Source organism: Trachinotus anak, unplaced genomic scaffold (assembly GCF_046630095.1).
Source record: "Trachinotus anak isolate AG129_WGS33_773 ecotype Australia unplaced genomic scaffold, CSIRO_AGI_Tana_v1 ptg000013l, whole genome shotgun sequence".
In the NCBI taxonomy this organism is placed as follows: domain Eukaryota; kingdom Metazoa; phylum Chordata; class Actinopteri; order Carangiformes; family Carangidae; genus Trachinotus; species Trachinotus anak.
Window position 1 is genome coordinate 21683339 of NW_027273864.1, and position 21271 is coordinate 21704609.

A 21271-nucleotide genomic window follows, 5' to 3' on the forward strand; every position below is an offset into this window, starting at 1 on the left:
CTTGAAACAAAGGTTGTGTTCAAACAACAAATTCTTAACATATCTGACAGTAAGAGTGATTAAAACATTCAATTTTTACATCCACTGTTGTGCAAAGAAAAAAAAAATGTATTCCACATTCCTGTGAAATTCTACTTTTTCTGTAACTGAACAAATATTTGTAGTCAACAACACAGTTAAATACAAATCTGAAAGTTTTGTGTTTGCATCGTCTAAACTGCCTGAGAGAATGTCACTTTAACTGGATTTTGAATCTTATTTTGGCTTTTAACATGACAGAGTCTTCCCAAGCACACTGGACTTTGTACAAAGTCAATCGATAGTTCATGCTTACACATTGGCTGACAGCAAAAGGGATGACAGAAATCAGGAGACTTGATACAGCTAACAACATATGTCCAAAAATTTCTCCCTCCTAAAGGAAGCTGTAGACAAGGAAAAGCATGCAACCAGCTTCCATAACTAAGCCTACTTAATCCATGTGTGTGCGCTGGGCCTGAGCAAAACTACCTTAATGAAAGGGACAGGGCAGAAAGAACCAGCAGTGTCCAGAAATGTCTTGGCAGAGCAAACGAGCTTTCCCTCACTGCGTCGCCTCATTCGCACAGACACAGATAATTCTGTGCCTGTGGATATGCACATAGGTTCTGTGGAAATTTAGGCTGACATTAAGCTAATATCCTCACCAAGTACAAAGATGGACATCAACACATGAAAGAAGACAGTCAAACTTTCTCATGAAACCTGAGTCTCATGAGGAAGTTTTTTAAAAAATAATTTAAAAAAATTTAAATGATCTTTTTAGATGCAAAGTGGGAGCAGCTCCTCACATAGGATAATAAAAACAAATAAAATTCTTCAACTATTTCAGTCATTTAAGATTACAGAATAAGTACTACAGAATTGTTATCATGCCAATAAGAGGTCAATCGTTTGTGCCATTATTAATGTACATCTGTGTGATCACAGTATTTTTCTCACTCTGGTATTCAATTATGAAACACAGGTTTTCATCTCATCAAGATCATGGGTTTCAAAATCAGCGTCTCCAGCTCAGTCCCCTTCAGTCTCTGTCATTCAGCTACTGATTGGACATTTGATTGTTTATTTGTTTGTGCTGGTTAAATTGTGAGGCAGAATTCCACTTGTCCTGTCCATCACTGACTCTGTCCTGTGTATGGACCACATGAACCATGGGACTTGGCTGAGGGACATTGGAAGTAGTGTGGATAACTACTGTGAAAGTCTACAGTGTCCATTGCTGTTGATGAGACAGCACTACATTCTTCTTCTGCACTACGAAACATAGTGTACCAACACATCCGCTCCTAGGATACATGGACAGCACTCACACATACACACACTGACTGATTGATCCACCTGCCCATTATGAGGGACTTCACATGCACACACAGTCTAACTGCCCCCACATTCACAGTTAACTCAGTGTCTTGACCTGTACTCTGCAGCCCATTTATCCTTCCTCTCTGCCTCACACAGTGGGGGTGCGCATGTGTTCTCATGTACATAAGTATGTGTAGTATGTGGTTGTAAACTTACTTTGTGTGTGTGCTTTTCTGTCAGAGCTTGGTTGCCCAGGGAACAGCTTTACCACTGAACTATCCCTACCCCTCCAACCTTTTCTTTCATGCGTGCATGCATGCGTGCACACAAACACACACAAACTTACACACACAGTTTCTTAGCTCCATGGTTTCTTCATATAGTAAAGGAATGAGCCCTGTCTTGGCAGGCAAGCAGGTGGCAGTGATGGATGTGTTTTCAGTGACAGTAGAATCCAAATTAAAAATGGGTAGAAGGCAGTGGGACAGTTCAGAGACCAGTGCTACATCCCTCATCCAGTCTCTATAGAGCTGCTTCATACATGACTGCAGTCGCTTTTAATTCTGTCCTCATTTTACATTTGCTCATTTTTGCCCCATAAAGCCCTGTCTAAGGGTTTCATGATGTTCTCACACTCAACATTTTACAAAATTGATACATAAATCTCCCCATTTATTGTGGCAGAAACTCCATGACTCTATATAAAGGAACATTCAGGAGGGATAATAAGGTGTGTGTGACTGAAGAAATGTGGAGCTGTCCTATGCACCTCTCCTCTCCATCCTTCTCTCTTCCTCCTTACACATACATGCTTCAAGGTACAGTAGATTGCTTGCCTCTCTCTCTCTTTCTCTTTCTCTCTCTCTCTCTCTCTCTCTCTCTCTCTCTCTCTCTCTCTCTCTCTCTCTCTCTCTCTCTCTCTCTCTCTCTCTCTCTCTCTCTCTCTCTCTCTCTCTCTCTCTCTCTCTCTCTCTCTCTCTCTCTCTCTCTCTCTCTCTCTCTCTCTCTCTCTCTCTCTCTCTCTCTCTCTCTCTCTCTCTCTCTCTCTCTCTCTCTCTCACACACTCGCACACAGTGAGGCTGTAAATGTTGTTGGGATAAAATGAAGGCAGCTGTGGTTTTATTTCATCTGGTCTCTTATATTTATCTGACCCTCTCATGTGTTTACTGTTCCTCTCTCTCACACACACACATTGATTATTCCATCACCATTTTGATGTAGGGTACAACAGAGGAAGAGCATCATCCTATTGGGAACATACATAATGGTTCTAGTAGTTTTTTTCTTTCAAACTGACAGATTGACTATGTATTAACTCTTATTTATGGTTAGAGGTTTGCAGGAGGCGGAAGATTTTACACACATTCACTCTCACACCTGGGAGATGCCCAGTGCTGCTCCTTTCTTCTGCTGCTGGCTGCTGAGCCACTGTGTGGGATATTAAATTTGAATGATTTATCAAAAATCTATAAAGCGAACAATGGAAAAATCATTTCCAGTTGTGCCACATACACACAGCTGGAAACTCCTAAACCTTATGAAAACCATCCAATAAGCAATTTTCTTGTTTTCTAATATTTCAATATTATGCACAAAGATCATTTTTGACCTTTTAGCTGGTAAGAACACAAAGAAATCTGTAGTATCCTTGAAAGTAATTTTCACTTTGATTACACTGCTGAAGGTATGAGGCTGAGGTCAGCATTAATGCCTTGCATGTGCTGCTGCAACAATCAAAACTGCATTAATCTAGGGTGTGCAGAAATCTATTCACTTGGCTCCCAATGAAGTCAAAAAAGAAAAAAATCCTGCCACAAGGACAGAATGCCAACCAGGGATCTACTGTAACTCTCTTAAATGATGTGAAAGTACTGATCTGACAGATTCAAGCATACTGTCCACATATTCAAGATATTTTAATGTGATGGAGGCAGTTTCCCCTTGATCTCAGTCAAGGCCGTCTGTGTTATGAATTTCACAGAGCGATGAAAACTGCCTTGAGCACAGCAGTGGTGGCGTGTTTGTTGCTGTGCACATGTAAGAAAGGCTGTTACTCTAACCTTTAACACTTTAGTGATGCCAAGAAGGAGTTTGTTTCTGACTGTGTTTCTCTGTATCTTGATAAAATGCCAAAACAAAAATAAGCAATGTACTTGAACTTCATGTCATATGTATTTGCACATTTTTTTTATGATGCACAAATAGTCTTGAAATAAAATCAGAATCTTAAAAGCTGCAGCTGGAGAGCTCATAGCCCTCAAGTGTTGACCAGAAACATTCATTCTTTATTTCCTCTGCTCCCCTAAAAATACCCTAAAGAGTCTCGCAACACATGTGCGTCCTGCAGTCCTGCCATCTCTGGGTCAGACAGACATCTGCACACACAAGCAGAGGAATCGCAGGGTATAAAAAAAAAAAAACACACATGCAGCCCTCTCCCCTCAGTGAGCCTTCAAGCCTCTTTCCTCTCTTCAGCCCTCTCTCAAGGTCCTCGGTGGGAGGAGGAGGAAGAGGAGGAGGGAAACCCATGAAATGATTCCTGACATGACGGATCACAGAGCAGCGCTGGTTGAGCCGTCTGATATCAACACTTTTCTGCCTGACTGTGGACAAGTAAGGCAGGGGGATTTGCAATGATTTCCCCTGGCTGGAGCTCCAGCTGTATCTGCTCCGCTGACTGAAGTTACTGATGCTAGCCCACTGTGCAAGTTCACCCGCAGAAATGCTGCCACATGGAAAACTGGTAACTCTGGTTATAGTGTACCCTATTTTTTTACATTTATTTTTTCAACTGGAAAGTTCATGTAACATTTCATGCACTGGGTAATTCTTATTTCATACAGCTTATTTAAACTCTTTTAAACCAAATATTTTTTAGTTTTGAAAATAAATGTTTATCCTACTTTCTCAGGAGAGTTTTCGGACATACTAGGTTTTCATCTGGAAGCATGCCTTGATAGCCACCTATGGTTTGAAGTGTCTGTTCAGCTCATATCACTGAACGTAGTTGTTAGACTATGTGTGGAAGCTTGTTCTCAAAACAGACTTGAACACACAGAATATATAGATCAGTGGAAAGAATAATAAAAACAAAACATAAAATGTGTCAAGCGTTATGTTTCCTGATAAAAACATGTTCTTTTCAAATTGTAAGATCCTTTATAAATCCTCACTCAACCCTGTCTTTTTAGTAACAAATAGATTTACAGTTGGACCCAGTGACTCAGAGTCAGCTTGGAGATAAATGCAGACTTTTTGTGATGCAATCAGTTGGCAAGAGGAAAGGAAACATGTTTTTAATTCCCTTTCCCTGTCTTCATAACTCAAGATCAAATCTCAGATTCACCATATTGTTTCACACATGCTCACAAACTGATGCTTCTAGGCAAATATGTCCACACACACATTCATATGCATGCACAAACACACCCTGCAACCAACTAAGCTGTAATGTTGAGAGAAAAGCACAGAGAGATACAGTACATTAGCTCTGGCTGCTTGCATGAATGAGTTTGAGTGAGAGGGAAGAAAAACACCTGCAAACACCTGATGACTCCACTGCAAACCTTCCTATGCACAGCAGGTCTTACTCTATACGTTCCCCACTGTTCTCAGTTCTGACATGAACTTAAAGTATTTTCTATCAGTGTTTGATGTTAAGGAAGACTACTCATTAGCATGCTGGGATGCTCAGAGAGGTGAGCCACAACTATATTCTTGAATTTTGAGTTTCCTCTTCCTCCACTCTTTTAGCTCAGCTCATTATTTGGATGTTTCCAAAGAAGTCTGATCAAAGTCTGATTTAATGGATTATCTCTCTCAGCTCATCATATGTGACCCCTTAAGGAACCAAAGTGCTGGGGAAATGTATCAAAACATGTCAAGGTATCAAAAGTTACTATTATTTTCATCTATGTGTCTGTTTGGAGCTGTGGAATATAGACAGGGGAGATGGAAGTACTTAATCTTTTTCATAAGAGAATTTTGAGTATTATATTGTTTAAAAAATTGCTCTTGCATATTTTGCAAGTGTGTCTTGTATTTAACTCCTAGTCTCCTGTCACTCTACAGAACATCTTAACAGCTAAGCAGAGATGAAATAGAAAGAAACTCTGCATCAGACAAAGAAGAAAATTCACTCTCTACTCTGGGTTTTTTTCTTTCTGAATGAAAAATATCTTACCTTCAAGGATGACTTCTTTGCCAGTTTTCTTCAGCGCTTGCACAGCTTCATCGTGTGTGGCCTCCCGTAAGTCATAACCATTGACAGACAGTATGGCGTCACCAACATAAAGCGCCTCAGTCTGGTCAGCAGCCAGGCCCTTAAAAATCTTGGAGATGAGGATTGGCATCTTGTTCTCCCTCCCACCTGCATTACACAAAGAAAAAAAAATCTTATAATTCTCTCAGGAAGCCTTTGTTTCACATTGCTGCATGGGTGCAGTAACATACATTCACACCTAAACAGTGCAAACACTCGAACTTTTGACCCTTGATGATCTTTACAAATCATCTTGGAATTAAGTTCTTTACTACTTACTGTACACAATCAATGCAAGGTGCAACCACTTGCGCTAAGAAAACGCCATATGTACACAATTTAGCAACACAATTGGAAGACTGGGAGGCTGTGAGTCAACAAACCACCCTTGATGCTACACCTATTGTGATTCCAGTTAAAAAAGCATACAAGGACAGGTGAAAACAGCAGCAGCATTCACCCTCATGTACTAAGTCCAGTTTCCCATCTCTTTCTCTCCCTCCCTTTCTCACTCATTAAATGAAGGTCAGCTCGAGAGCTGATGGATCTGCCTCTTGCTGAGGGCTTCCACTCTTCATGAGAAATATCATCATTAATATCAGCTGGCACTTGGACTCTGGCCTTCAGGCTTGTGAGAAATTATCCAAAAGACGATTGCATTTAATTAATTCTAAATACATCTTCCACAGGTTGTTTCCTCTGGGTGATTCCTTGGTATTTAACTCATGCATCTTCCTTTGGAGGCCAAAGCATAGTGTTCTTCATAAAGAAACACCTGCTTTTGAGCTGACATGCCCTTATTATGTGTGTCGATCACATCTTAGAAAGAGGGATTTAGCAGCTACTTGGCCGCTCTGTGGCATCATATAGTTGTTCATGCACTAAGTCTCTGTATCATGATGTGTTGTTAAACATTTCAAAGTGGAGATAAGATGAAGAGGAACCTTCACCAATGTTGGTGGTGATGCCATCAAATATGTCATCAAAATTTTAATCCCTCAGAGTATCTGTCAAAATCATGAACTCGAATCACTTCTTTGAATCTTTAATAATTGCACTGGAAGAACTGTACGATGCAAAGGAAAGGTCACTTCATACAATGAAAGTGGACTATAAACTCTGCATACTGTACAGAATAAGACGCCTATATTCTGTTGCTGTTCAAGCCATGTGGCATACAGTGTGCTAAAGGCTGTAGATACGGTGACTGTCAGACAGAAGTTAAATGAATAAAACCAGCTCCACAGTACCACGTGATCAAATACAGTTTCTTTGCAAGTGTCAGTCTAAAATTCAACATGTCCACTATTATTTTATTCAGTCACAGTGGGCTGCCAACAGTTTAAATTTTTAGTGCTCATCATTTCCCATTGGAAACCGATAGTTGTCATTGTTTCTTTTAACCATGACCTTTCCCCTACCGTAACTGTGTGTTTATCATTGTAACCATGACGACGAAGGTCTCTCTAACCTTAAGAGAGTATGTATTTTAGTGCAGACCACAATCTTTTCCTTAACCTAACCAAGTAGTTTTTGTGCCTTAACCTAGCCAAACCATGACCATTCTAAAAGCTTAACCATGTGTTTATTATAGTAACTATGACGACAAAGGTCTGCCCTATTTCAGGGGATGTTCCTATGGGCTGCATAAGAGGGTAGAAACAAACAACCTACATGGGCATTTAGGTTGGAGGACTTGTTGGTATCAGTGATCCTGAGCAAAAATAAGGTCTAAACGTTTTTTTCCACCAAACATTAATGAATCACACATTTTACATGGAGGACACTCAGTGACAGGAATGACATGTATACATGAAGCTGTGTGGAAAACTAGGTTTGCTGATCTGGCCACACACTGCACACATGAAGCACCTTAACAATAACAGTATCAAGGATGAAAAAGATTACCCAGGGACATATGCAGTGATTAAATGCTTCGCCAATTCTGGAAGCTTGTTGGAGCCATTCATCTACCAGTACAAGAAACAGAAAAATATTCAGACTCAACACAGCCTAACACATTGCCAAAGAAGAGCTGCCACAAAAATCATGTCAAAAATAAAGCTTACAACACAGCTGATAGATTGTTGATATTTGTTGGCAAATCATTGTTCAGTATCTAACACAATTAACATGGAAACATAGTAATGTGTGTTTCTAAATAGTCTGTGTCCTGCTGACTCACCCCTATCCAAACTTTCCCAGCTTGAGGATTAAATATGAATACCTTCCAGGCAGTCACAAGTTCCTACTCTTCCTTTAGGTTACCTTTGCCCCCAATTTGCACCACCATAGAAACTGCAGTGAGTTACTATCACCTCTGTTCACTGTACTACTACCAATACACAAACTGCAGACTTATTAGCTGTTTCACCTACAGCAGTTATTCACTACTGGGTCTATTGAGCGGGAAAGCTTCAGCTGATTTCAAGTATCTATAGAATTTACAGTAAAATAAGTAAATAATTTGCATTGAATTGAAGATTGAACATTAGCCAGAAAACTCACAAGCAGAGTAGATATAGGATCTTGCAGACTTCAACAATAACTTGCCAGGGCAGGATATTGTAAGGAACCTTTCAGCTACATTAAAACTGACATGCTAATATTTCATGTACCAAACCCATGCTAATAGAGTGATCACCACAGCACTTCCCACTTCACCAACTGTAGGCCTTTCTTCTTTTACTTGATGAATGGTGGTAATTTATGTCCAGACTGTCCCGACTATTTAAAGTAAATGGTTGGACAAGCAGGCAAAAGAGAAGCCTCGTTTCTTTTAGTTAGCCAGAGGATGATAGTGACACTGGTGTCAAAAAGACACGGCATCGGCACCAAAAGGATGTAGGTACGTTTAGATGGTAGATTTTTGAATCGATAAGGAGTCAAAGTCTACTTTGACAAACAGTATTAAGTCAGCACCCAGAGGTGGTGAGGGCCAGCAGCAGTGGCAAATGCACATTAACCTTTTTCCACGTTTATATTTTCTTTCAATTTCTCCTCGTGTCTTCACATACTTTCAGGTTAACTTCCAATCTCACATACCTCTTATTGACATGACTGCTGAGTAAACATCATTGACATATTGCAGGAAAAATATGTCAATATGTCTGCCATTCTTAGACAACCCTTAATCCTCCCATATTCCCTTCCCATCCCTGCCTTTCTTCCTCTCACTTTTCCTGTCAAACACAATTCAACACCCTCCTGCTGGCAGCCTGTCACTCACATGACAGGAGGGTGGTGGTGGCGGAGGTGGGGTGGAGACACTGGAGCTACCGATGACAGGTAAATGAGTGGTACTGGCTTATACAACACTGACATGTACCTAATTAGGTAGTTTTGTGCCAACAATGGGCTTGTGGTGATAATGCTGCTTTCAAAGGATTCAGCATGATCAGCACTTAACTTCATCAAACTTCCTCAGCTGAGTTGCATGCAACACAAATGAACACTGAAACAAACAACACAAAACATGTAACACAAAACAAAATAATGTGGTTACATATTCCTGATGAATGTACAGAGATATCTTTTTATAATAGGTTTGTTACATAACGCTGCACCTGAGCTTTGTTTACTGAGAAAAATATTGTCTAGGTGAGCATCTGAGCTGGTCTGTGACAAAAGACCTTGAGGCACCAAAGAATGTTTTTAGAATATATGTCCTGAAAGCATTGACTTATAACTTACATCAAGTTATAAGTCAATGCAAGAAAAGAAAAAACACACTGTCAGTGTCAGTGAAGCAATTAAATTTAAAAAAAAAGTCTCTGTGATACTGCTTAAGCTTACATTCAAAATCAATATGACTACCATTAAGCTCACACCCAAGTGGCTAAGAAAAAAACCCAGGTCTGCATAAGCATATTCCTCCTCTCTCCTCTGACCAGTGGGCCTGTCTACAGACCTGGAGCCTCATTTCCTAGGCTCTCCTCTTAAATTTAGACATGCGAGAGTGAAGGTTGACTGCCTTCATGCTTTCCTGCAGGCCGGGGTGGGCTCCCTAAAATTAACACTAGTGGAGTACTCCACTCCCAGCCACATAGCTTTCATCTTTAGCCAATGACAACTGCCTGCTGTGGACTGCTCCTCTCAGCTGTTCACAATGTGGAGTCAGCTAGCCCACAACAACTTTTGCCATGTTCTTTAATATGCATTACCCTTTTTGACACTGTCTTTCTTTCTTTCTACTCATTTGACCCATTCTGCCCTGCTCATTGTGCTTCTGCCTTGCTCTTTCTATTCCTCTGCTACACCATTCTTCCTCCCTTGCTTCATTGCTGCCTTTGAACAACCAGCATCAGAACAGTGTCAAGCCACCGGGGTGCCAGCTATGATTTTGTTTTAATAACATGCTGTCTGATTTTCAAAGCCACCCATTTCCACAGAGATGGGCATTACATTTATGTCATTAGGGGGTGGCTTTGTTGTTGTTGGGGGTGGCAACTGCGGGGGAACTAAAATTAACATGTCACCAGCAGTTACAATGATGAACCATCTTTGAAACATGACAATGGAGCAAGTCTACAGCTGTCCATCAAATCTAGCCGGTGTGTTGCTGAGTGGCCAAGTGATAACCTGTCAATATATGTACACTGCAAACCTGTCAGGAGGTGGAGGCTTTAACCCACAGAGAATGTAAATACAAACACAAAGCACACGCACAGAATTATCAGAACACAAGTCCATGATTCACCTCACCATTTACTGCCTTGATGTTCGTTGTGATAGTGCAAAAATCACAACCCAGACAAATCATAATTTCACCATCATAATACGCCCAAACAGGTCTAGTTTAAGCCAGGGAGATGGATCCCTAATATGGGCAACTGGAAGATTAAAATGACCACGACATCAATTGATCGAAATGAAGATGTAAAAGACATCATAAAGATAACAAGCAGTGTAAAAGGAGATGAATAAATTCTGTGGGCTTGAACTTATCTTGCTCCTCCAAATTTCACGAAATCAAAACATTGTTCAGATTGCATTATGCCAGCAAATGACTATCCTTTGTATTTACATAGCTTCCTAATGCTCAACCCTCCCAGTCTTCTTCGCATTGAGATTGCGACTGAGATAGTAGCCTGTTGCTGCAGGTCGAAGAAACAGGACAAGGAAAAGGCTCTTATCAGTCGGCCGCTGCACAGTACACAACGCAGGTATGTAAGCTGGGCTTGTAAGATATGGTGGGGTCGCAACCTTTTTCCAATTGAGAGGTTATAAGAGTAATGCTGGTGTAACCTTGATGTGTGGCAGCATATGCATTTGAGCTGCTCGTCTTCGCTCAGAGACTCAAAGCAAAAACATCTTATAATCAGCCAAACAAGTTTATTTGTGTAGAAACTGTGAAAACGTTTTGATACCTCTCTTTTCAGCTACATAGCACTTAATCAATCCTCACAGCTATACCCTTTAGTGGTAGTGCAGATGTAAGCACACTTCAGATATATGCCTCAAAATTTAATCAAATTGGAGTTAAAAGAAAAGCATTACGATAGAAAACAACTAAAACATGCGTGCAACAGTTGACATGTTTTATCTGTGTTGGTTTATAACATGTTGGGACCATTTGAGACGTAGGTCTTCTCAATTTGACATGTTATCTTCTGGCTTTAAGTGTCAGTGTGATTCATAAATAGATCAAAGAAAAACACATCAAAAAGAAAAATGAGGGTTGATATTGTGGTTCAACCCATTATTGGCGACTTTTATTTGTAAAAAAAAAAAAAAAAAAAAAAAAAAAAAAAGGTGTTTATGAAATAAGCATCTGAGATTTTGTAACCTAACCAGGAAATTGAAGAAACTTTTCTCCCGCTAACACGACGACCGCATATCTTACAGCAGCATGTGTTTTAATCCTGCCTTTAACTTACCCACGTCGGTTCTGTGTCACCGTTTATTAGGACTGTGTGCGGGGAGCTTCACTGTCAAACACCTAGCATAAAGTTACACGGCTGTAGCTAATTACCATCTCCGGTGACTCTGGGACACTGAAATGGCTCCTCACTGAAGCTTGAGCTGTCATTTTTTTCTCCCCCCCCCGTACAAATAACAGCTTTAAATATATTAAATGTGATTAAAATGTATATTGACTAAACGTTGTTTTTGTCTCCTGTTGGTGCCTAACGGTCCGCTGTCAAGTTAGCTAAGTTAACTTTCAAGTCAACGGTTGTTTGCTCGGCGTCCTTGACAGAAAGTGCACTCAAACTCCTCGCCAAAACTCGACTTTACTGAGAGTAACTTATTCTTTTTGTTTAATATATATTAGCCTACTTTTTATTTATTTATTTTTTTTAACCGCCATACCTTTGATACTGATTCCGAGTCCTCCAACATCTTGCTTCGTAACTCGCACGGTGCGCTTCACGTTGGTGATGGTTTCCGGAACCGGGGACGAGCTGAGGTTCGGGGGGTCTCCGTTGATAGCACCGGCGGGATTCGGGCTGGGCTTCGCCGGCTCCTCGGGACCCTCGCCGGGGTTTATCGTGAGCGTGTCCTCGGTGAGTGTGGCCAACACCCGGATCCAGCGGTCCACGGTCACACGAAGTTCTAGCAGTCCTGTTTTCTGCTCCTTCATCGCGGCAGCCATGTTCAACGCATTCCTGGAATAACTCTAGACGGGCTGGCAGTCCTGTAGAGAGATAGGGGGTGGAGGGCTGAGTAGGGGGCACATACTCTCTCTCTCTCTCTCTCCTTCTCTGTCTCTCTCTCTCTCCCCCTCTATAGTTTGCCCCCCTCCAAAGAGGTTTATCCAGTAAAAGTAAAGTTAATTGAGGGTGATACGATTAGCAACGGTGTTGACACACACACTTCAAGTTCAAAGAGCTTCTGGTTAAGTCACACATGATTAAGTTTTCATACATTTATTTATTTATTTATTTATTTATTTCGAGTGCATTGAACCGCCCGGGCTCAGATCACAGATCTAATTTGCAGTGTGCCCAACAGACACAAAGTCAGTGCACTGATATATACAGACGTTATGTCATGAAGAAAATAGAATCAATAATGTTTCCAAAGGCTGGAAATGCCGAGCTGCCTTTCCAGTGGAGGGAGCTCATATCAGGCGTGAAATCCGCAAATCGTCTTCTGCGTGAACTCTGCTGACAGAAAACATGCTTATTACAATGGATGTGATGTTAACAGAGTCAGAAACCTAATGTTTTTTACCGAGTTTCTGTGGAACCTCTCAACTTAAAACAAAGAGAATTATTTAGACGTATTAGTTCTGGTCCAAAATATTACCCACAAAGAAAATGAAGCACACAATAACAATAAAAAAATAAAAACATCAAGGCTGATTCTGCCTTAGAAGAGCAGATTAAAATGATGCCAATTCAGTACCATGACAGTTCTGGGTTGTGACATGATGCATGATGTTCTCTAAAGAGGAGAAGCCCAGAGTTTCCCTCCAGCAGGCACTAAATGAGGTGGCAGTGCAGTACATGAGCACTGATAAAGCTAAATCATCATTGGCCACAGGCACAAAACCAGAATACTTGATACACCATACTGGGAGATCCATAAGAGGGAGGAGAAAGACTTAAGAGACAAGTAGTAGAGACAAGAAACAAGTTTACTGTTCTCTTTTCACAATTTTTAGGTGTTGTGCAGCATTGTTGTTTAGGTTAATAATCCGCTTCACAGCAGGGCTCACCCATTCCATGCACTTTTGGGGCTTTGGGAGAAAAAAATGTCCTCTGCATATAAAATATGGCAAGGCTTTCTACCAACCAGCAAGATCTCAGTTTTCAGTTTCTATCTGCCTCAATTCTGATTATTTTTTCCATTATTTTCAGGCAACAAGACAACATTTTGAATGACATCCTCTTTGAACAAACTCTATTCCATATATATTATAATTTATTAACAATATTATATTCATTTATTTATTTGTTTTCTTCTGCCTTTCATCAGTCCGCTCTCCCAAGCAATTTCACATGATTTGCCATTACTCTGCTTCAGACATGCTCAAATAACAATGGAAACACTGCGGTTGTAACCGCTCATCTTTTCTTTGAATAATCTATATTTTAAAGAAAATGAAAAACTTTGAAAATGCAGTCTAAAATAGGTTTGAAACTGGTTCGTAATAAGCTATGATTTCAGCAGTTGTAAGTCACGGCCAAGCCACTAGGTCTCTGTCTTGACTCCAGCTCAACATGGATAAGCATGGTGCTGTCTTGGTGACTCAGCAGAAATGCGCTTAATTGCGCAGAGCAGACATTAAGAACATGCGTGAGTCACTGAGACAAGCTGATGAAGCAGTCCACATTTCCTATGCTGGTATTTCGCATCTGCAAGTAATCTGCCAGCCCTTCAGCAATGTGTGTGGCAGCCTGCCGTTGCATCTGCTTCACAGCAGGTGAAACAGCAAATAAGTTACAGCACCCAGATTTAGACAACACTCTTCTGGGTGGGCTGGTGAGGGGCAGTTGCTCCCTTCGTGAAAACAAATTTGAAACATTGACTAAAAAATTTCTCTCAGCCCATAGAGATTGTTTGAAGATGTCCAACTCTTAATAAAACCTCGGAACATGAAAGCAGCTAACAGAGAGGCTACCCCTAACTAAATGGCTCCGTTCACTTATGATGGTTAATGTTTCCTTGGTATATATTGAGCTATAGCTTTATTACCCATAACTCAGTTTCATTCATTGATTGTTCATTATGCACAAACTGAACACTCTGCTCATGACGCTTTGTTAAAGCTGGTTCCTAATCTTCTGTCTCCCCCTAGTGATTAAAAGGTTCCATTACATTAAGACAGGCAGAAATTTCTATACCTTGGTGCTGCAGGGTAAGGCATCTTTTTTAATTATGACACAGATAACTGACAAGGTTTATTCAATACATTCTACCTTAATTTGTTCAGGAATATTTTTGTATTGTTGCCAATTTTATTGTTTAAAAAAGAAGTAAAATCGGTTTCTGATTCAGTGCAAGATATCATACGTTTCTTCTATACAACAAGAACAGGCTGAATGAATATAGTCTTTCTGACCTTGATACATGTATTTTCATACATTTATAATAATATATCTTAATCTTATTTTATCTTATCTTAATAAATTAGATTAATCTCTTGGTCATAAGATTAAAGACACTATTACTGGGTCATCATCTTACATCATACCACCACAATCTGTCCAAGGATTAAATGTACCACAGTTATTAAATTCATATCAGACCATATGTTCGGTTAAATGCATGTATTGTTTAGGCAAACGACTCGGCGTAGTGCTGAAGTTGTAAGGTGGAACAATGAGGATAAAATTTTAATTTAAAATTAAGAGAGGACATCTACTGAGAACTGCTCAAGCCACTAACCAATATGAGCTGCTTATTTATCATGTGTAATGTATTACATACACTATTTAACACTTTGGTCACTTATTCTTAGGAGATTAAATAGCTGGTTTAATCTAGTTAAAAGACATAATTCCATGAATAAATAAATGTTATAATTACTTTGGACATAAATGTGGTGATGAACATAATCTAGCGGTTATAATCTGTTTTTGCAGAGGAGACAATAGGCTTAATGTTTTACAGTATTCTTTTATATTAACAAGAAACCATATGACTATGTGGAATGTGAAAGAGAGACAAACCCACAATTGCAGAGCTTTCTAGCCTCTTTTAGCTCATTTTGGTTCAGTTTTGCTTCAGAATGGTTCAGTTTCTCTGTGCAAACCTCCCTGCTCCCAGCAACAGCAGGTAACTATTTTCGACAACAAACAACTATGATAATCCCACTTTATTGTACCGCACAAACAGCAGACAGGACAGGCAGCCAAACCTAGTGACCAGAGAGTGGAACACTTACCTGACTTTAATCTGACATTTGACAAACTAACAAACAACTAACTAAAGGCCATAAGGCTAACACTGCAATTTGTCCACCCCTTTTAGGCAGAAAACCAAACCAAAAGAAGAGCTAAACATTGGATGGTGGCCACAAAATGCTGTGTCTGCTGAATGTGCATGTGGGTAAGTGTTTGCCAACCTTTCAACTTAAAGAGGCGATAATCAGGTGTGTCTGCCACCTTGGAGTGGAGTTTTTATGCCCCCTAGTGCCCATAAATATCAATTTAAGATCTTTCTGTCATACAATTTAGAGACAAGATTTTGGTGCACGCTCACTACAAATAATTGAGGAAACAAATGAAGTTTATGGACAACTTCTCCTGTGTAGTTGCACAGCTTTTGCACAAGCAGAGTTGTACAATTCTTTGTCCAGACAAAAACACTTGGCTCTTCTATTTAGCACGTGTCTTGAACAACACATAAACAGCTCAGCTATAATGACAAGGGGGCGGCAGCAACAGTGTTCGACTTAAGCTGTGCATGTAGTGCGTGTTTAGCATTATGACAAAGTACTTGACCATCTGACCGCTTGTGTATACATCTGTCAGCCTATTTCTTTGTGATGTGAGTGGCAGGTGGCCAGCCTATCTTTCACAGTACCAGGCCGTAATATTTTTTTTAAAGCTTCAGTGAATAGAACAATAGGGCTTGTGAGGATCTCTGACACACAAAAGAATAGATGTCTTCCCAAAGACAATACATTTGTACTTTTGAGTCATGTGTCCTGAAAAGTTGGTTGTCATATGGAAACATATGTACAATAGCGTCCAGGAGTATTTGGACATTGATACATTACCCATTTTTTTGTTCTGGCTCTAGTCCAGCACATTTGACTTGAGATGAATCAGTGACTCATGGCTTTACGGGGGTTTGCATGTATTTACACTGTGAGTGCTCGTTGCCCCCTAATGTCCCTACACTGTTGATCCAATATGGATATAGAATGTGAACCTGCCTTTTGTTGCTAAACTTAAGTACAGTAATCTAAACGTAATCTATCGTTGTGTTTTCATTGTGTGTGTTAAAATCAATAGAAACAAAAACCAAGATTGAACCCAATTAATATTAACATGAAACATAACAAAATACAGACATAATACTACTAATAAGTAGATTAAAAAAATAAAAAAGTATATCCAGGTAGAATGCATTTAGCCTTTTTTGTTTTTATATTTTCAAATTTTAAAAATGATTTTCTTTATCATATATTTGTGTAGATCCATAGGTTGCAGTTTAAAATGTTTCTGGATTTATGTTGAATAAATATAATGGAAAGTTAGACAGACAATAATATACACACACACACTCGCACAACTAAGCACACTACAACCCCCCTGCTTGCCATCCCCACACCCCCAAGTCAATCAGCCACATATATGCATGTCTCAACTCCCCAAAGACAGTGGACAGTTGGGGTGGCCTGCTGATTATTTTCAGTCTCCCCCCGCTTCCCTCTGCCTCCTCCTGCTGCCACCGTCCTCCGTCACTCCATCCATCCCTCCCCTATTCTGCTAAGGGCAGCAGCTCCAGAGATCTACCATATGGGCCAGTGTCTGAGTGGCTGACTGCCTGCCTCCATGCAGCTTGCATGATGTTTGTGTGTGTGTGTGTGTGTGTGTGTGTGTGTGTGTGTGTGTGTGTGTGTGTGTGTGTGTTTGTATTGCTATCTTTGTGAGGACATATGTCAATGACGACTTTTTTACAGAGTCAGCACTTTTAGGCCAGTCCACGGCGAGGTTACACAAAGACACTGTGTAACAGAGGAAGTGTTTTTTGAACATCTGTGTACAAGATCAAACAAACTCAGTTCCCACACTGTGTTTGTAAAATCATGACAATGTTTTTGCACCTGAATCTGATTGGACAACAGTCCAATCACAAATCAGAGTCCAATCAGAAACAATTTCAAGCTCAATTACAAAGTTCTGGAAAAAGGCAGAAGACATAGAGTGACATTGAAACAAGGCTCATTCATTTTGCCCATATTTTTGGAATTATTGCCTGAAGGGATATGTGATGTGAGGAGACTGTGTTTGTGTGTGTGTGTGTGTGTGTGTGTGTGTGTGTGGCTCAAGCCTCTGCTATCTGTTAGCCTGCCCCACCTGTTCGTCTGTAACAGCAGGCCAGACCTCTCCTCTACAGGCCATCCAGGACAGGCTGGTGGATAAACAGATGAAGCAGTCACAGACAGACAGACGAATGGACTGAGAGGAAGACAAGGAGAGCTGTACAGATGTGACGGTCGTGTTTTGAAAAGATTCCAATCAACAGTCAGACAGTGAGTGATGATCGTGGTGTTATCGATAAGCACCTGCCAAGCCATTTAAAAAGTCATTGGGCAAATGGTGAAAATGAACAGAAAGACGCTGGTAATGGGGCCAAAGTCAAAAATGCGGTTGGACAGACCACAAGACAGACAAAAAGATGAACAGACAATAATAGATATAAAATAATGGAATGGAAATATGGAATAATTTATTCTCAAAATATAAATGACAGACTGCAGTGAACAGACTGTAGACAGACACACCACGCTGCTCCCAAAACACCCGAGGAGACGGGATAATAATGAATGAGAACTTGGGGGTGATAATGAGAGGTCAAACAGAAGAATAAGTCTCAGGCTTGTACACCTGTGGCCCACCTTCTGCCATCTAAACCGCCCAGCGACCATTGCTTTTTTTAACCCCCACAACATTCAGTTACTCTCATTATAACCTACTGAATAATGTAAAGGTATATATGCATGAGGGATCCAAGCGGAGGAGAGGAGACAGGGCAGAGGGTTGGAGGGATCTACATAATAGGGCTATCTCTCACTCCATCTGGTCATGTGTTCATAATCTTCCCCTCCTCCTTTTTAATGCTGATCTATCTGTTTGTCTGACAGACCATCAACAATTAAGCTCTCTCTAAAAATATCATTCTCTAACTGGGCTACAGTCTGCACTGTCTGATTTTGGTGATAATAAACCGGATAATAATCACCGCACATATGTATAAGAGTGAGCGCAAGTGCTTATCTCTCGCTGTGCATTTCCTCTCGCAGGAACTGACGCGAGCACTTTGAAGCCTCAGGAGAATTAACCAGGCGTCTGCCACCTGACCCCGTTGACTCCGACCGTCCTGGGCTCAGCTGATACACGTGCCATGCAGCCCTGACATGAGCAAGACAAAAAAGAAGGAGGAGTGGGAGGAGGCCAAGGACAGAAGGACCAGCAGGCAATGAATGATTATGATGACTAGGGCCATCTTGCTGGCTTCAACCCCCCCCCCCACCACCACCACCACAGCAGAAACCCCGGCCTTGGCCCTGGCTCTGGCTCCCACATGGACAAGTGATCTGGATGAGGGTTGGCGTGGGTCAGCGTGGGTGAAGTGTCACCACCAGGCAGGGTCTGGCCTGTCAGCTGTTGGCTTATGACAGGAGGAGAGGAGAGAGGAGGAGAGGAGAGGAGAGATGTAGGTAACAGAGGAGCAGGGAGATGTACAAAAGGTGAAGAGAAATGAATCATGACAACCTAATTGGTGAGTGAAATTGTAAAAAATACAACAGAGGGAAAAGGAAGGAAGGCACACAAGAGAGAAAGGATAATAGTGGAAGGAGCAGACTGAAACAATGGATAAACGGGAACAGGTTTTGTGGAGGTGTCATTTCTGCCAGGCCTTATGCAACCAACAGAGCTCACACAGATGGCACAGCTGCTGAGAAACTAGGGTAAACGGTCCCAGCTAGTGCCTTGCCCCTTCGTGACTCAGTACAGTGAAGCGAAAGAGCAAACCAGAGAAAACGTTCCCTCATGGGGATTAAGAATGTGTCAGGTCAACCACTGTACAGTGGAGAGGGTAAGTGAGCGTGGTTGCTGAGGGTAAAAGTGTGGGATTAAATTTGGGGCATCTTTTCACAGAGCTGTTGGAACTGTCAGATCACTCCAAGGCAGTGATTACTTCACTGAGCAGACTGAGCGAAGAGGAGGGGCAGCCGGTTACTGTCGCGGCCGAGGAGTACGTGTGGCGTCTGAATGGGACAAAGGCCTGCAGGCTCAGTGGGGGATTATAATTGAAAATGTCAAAAGTTTGCACATTAGTTTGCAGGGTGAGAAGTCTTCCTGAATTAAAGTTAATGGGTTAATTGGAAAGGGCTATATTTATAGAAACTGTACCTACAGCTCAGTAGGTTATACATTCAGACAATCACTCAGTTAGCCACCAGGTCAGGTCAACTGATTGGCTGAGTAACAGTCCTGCTGGTGTGATTAAAGGCGCTCTGACAAAGACGCTGAAAGGCAAGGCAATTCGGGGGGGGGGGGGGGCAATGGCCAGCTGTCACACACAGGGGCCATAATGGCCACGGCAAATCCTGCCACCGTCTGAGCCTGTTTCTTCTTTGACTTCAGCCTCCTGCTAACTGACTGGTCAGCTTTTTGTTAACCTGTCACAGAGCTGGTTGACAAGATGAGTTAGATTGGACATTGTTGTCACGATCAAAGGTCTAGACCTGATTGATTCACTGAATGGGCGACTCACTGAATGCATACTAGATTTAGATTACGGTGATGAATATACATGTAGAAATGAAGGATAATGCTGTGATTAATATATACATGTATATTGGTTGATTATTTGAAACACAAAATGTGTCTACAGTGGAGACTTTTGGTAGTTTATGCATGCACAATTTAAAAATCACATATAATCCATACATTGTCCAGTTGTATACACCACATTGTAATACCAACAACTAGACAGCCCATGTAAATAGATTTGATGCTCATTCTTTCTGCTTCCCAGTAGATAATTGTATTATGTTATTTTAATAAAATTGAGAAGAAGTTAACATTGTCACTGTCTGTAAGTGACAAAAGAACTTATGTATAAGAAAACAATATCTGCATTTGTAATGTTTGCACTTGTGTAAAAGAAAAAACAGGACAATCTTAAATAACCAAACACAAAATCTTTATATGATTCACGAACTGCTTATCCAATAAAATTTGTGTGGATGTGTGTGTTTCTAAGTGCCTCAGCAATTGCTCAAGAATAGACTATGGTAAAAAATAATAAGTCTAAGCAGGGATGTGATCATGTGTCGTTGGAAATGTTGCGTCTTCTTTCATTGTTTGTGAAAACAGCTCAGTTGGCAGCTTGTGACTTGCTCCTGACACTGACACAGCAAGTGGTGACTCTTGGCTTCTGTGTCCTCCTCAAACTGGAGCAGCACCCCCTGATCCTCTGCTCCACATCAGAACAATTAGTGGTCCTCGCCCCCCCCCCCCCCCCTCGCTTTGCACATGAAGGGTGAGGGGTGGGGTGGGGTGGGGGGAGGAGGGGAACCTGTGTTCCCCACACACAGAGGTGGTAGCTGATGCCTCCTCGGCTTCTTCCATAGCAGGAGCAGTAGGTAATGACTCCTGTCTGCCATGGTGGACCTTAATTTGTTATTGTTGCAAAGCAGCTGTGCAGCATGCTGCAGAGAGCAGGTGGCAGCCCGGCAGGAGAGGGGGAATGGGGGGCTGGAGGGGAGGGGGAGGAAGGGAGGGGGGAGGACAGGAGCGTGTGGCATATGTGGGTGGCTGTAGGGGGGGGGGGGATAATGGTGTGTGTGTGTGTGTGTGTGTGTGTGTGTTGGGGGTTGGTATAGCTCGCAGCCTTCTCAGCCAGCATCCAAATATTATGCTTGTAAAGAAGAATAATACGTGAGGGCCTGGAGCGGGTCCAGGTCCAGTGTGACTGTGTGGGTTAGTGTGTGTGGACGCTGCTCCCTCAGTGTGATGACGCTCAGCCGCCGA

The 21271-nt window shown here is 41.4% G+C and overlaps 1 protein-coding gene and 1 long non-coding RNA gene across 2 annotated transcripts in view; one reads left to right on the top strand and one right to left on the bottom strand.

Annotated features, from left to right (window-relative positions):
* snta1 (syntrophin, alpha 1) overlaps positions 1–12406 on the bottom strand; it is a 32593-nt gene extending 20187 nt beyond the window's left edge. The window contains exons 1-2 of the mRNA XM_071494218.1: positions 11919–12406; positions 5529–5714 (exon numbers count right to left, since the gene is read on the bottom strand). Coding sequence (XP_071350319.1) covers positions 5529–5714; positions 11919–12201 — 469 coding nt within the window. The 5' untranslated portion in view covers positions 12202–12406. The remainder of the gene's footprint in view (positions 1–5528; positions 5715–11918) is intronic.
* On the top strand, positions 9394–20851 carry LOC139630608 (uncharacterized). Its single transcript, XR_011693192.1, has 3 exons — positions 9394–10771; positions 15528–15605; positions 18532–20851. It is a non-coding gene; the product is annotated as an uncharacterized lncRNA (long non-coding RNA).
* The last annotated feature ends 420 nt before the right edge of the window (positions 20852–21271 follow it).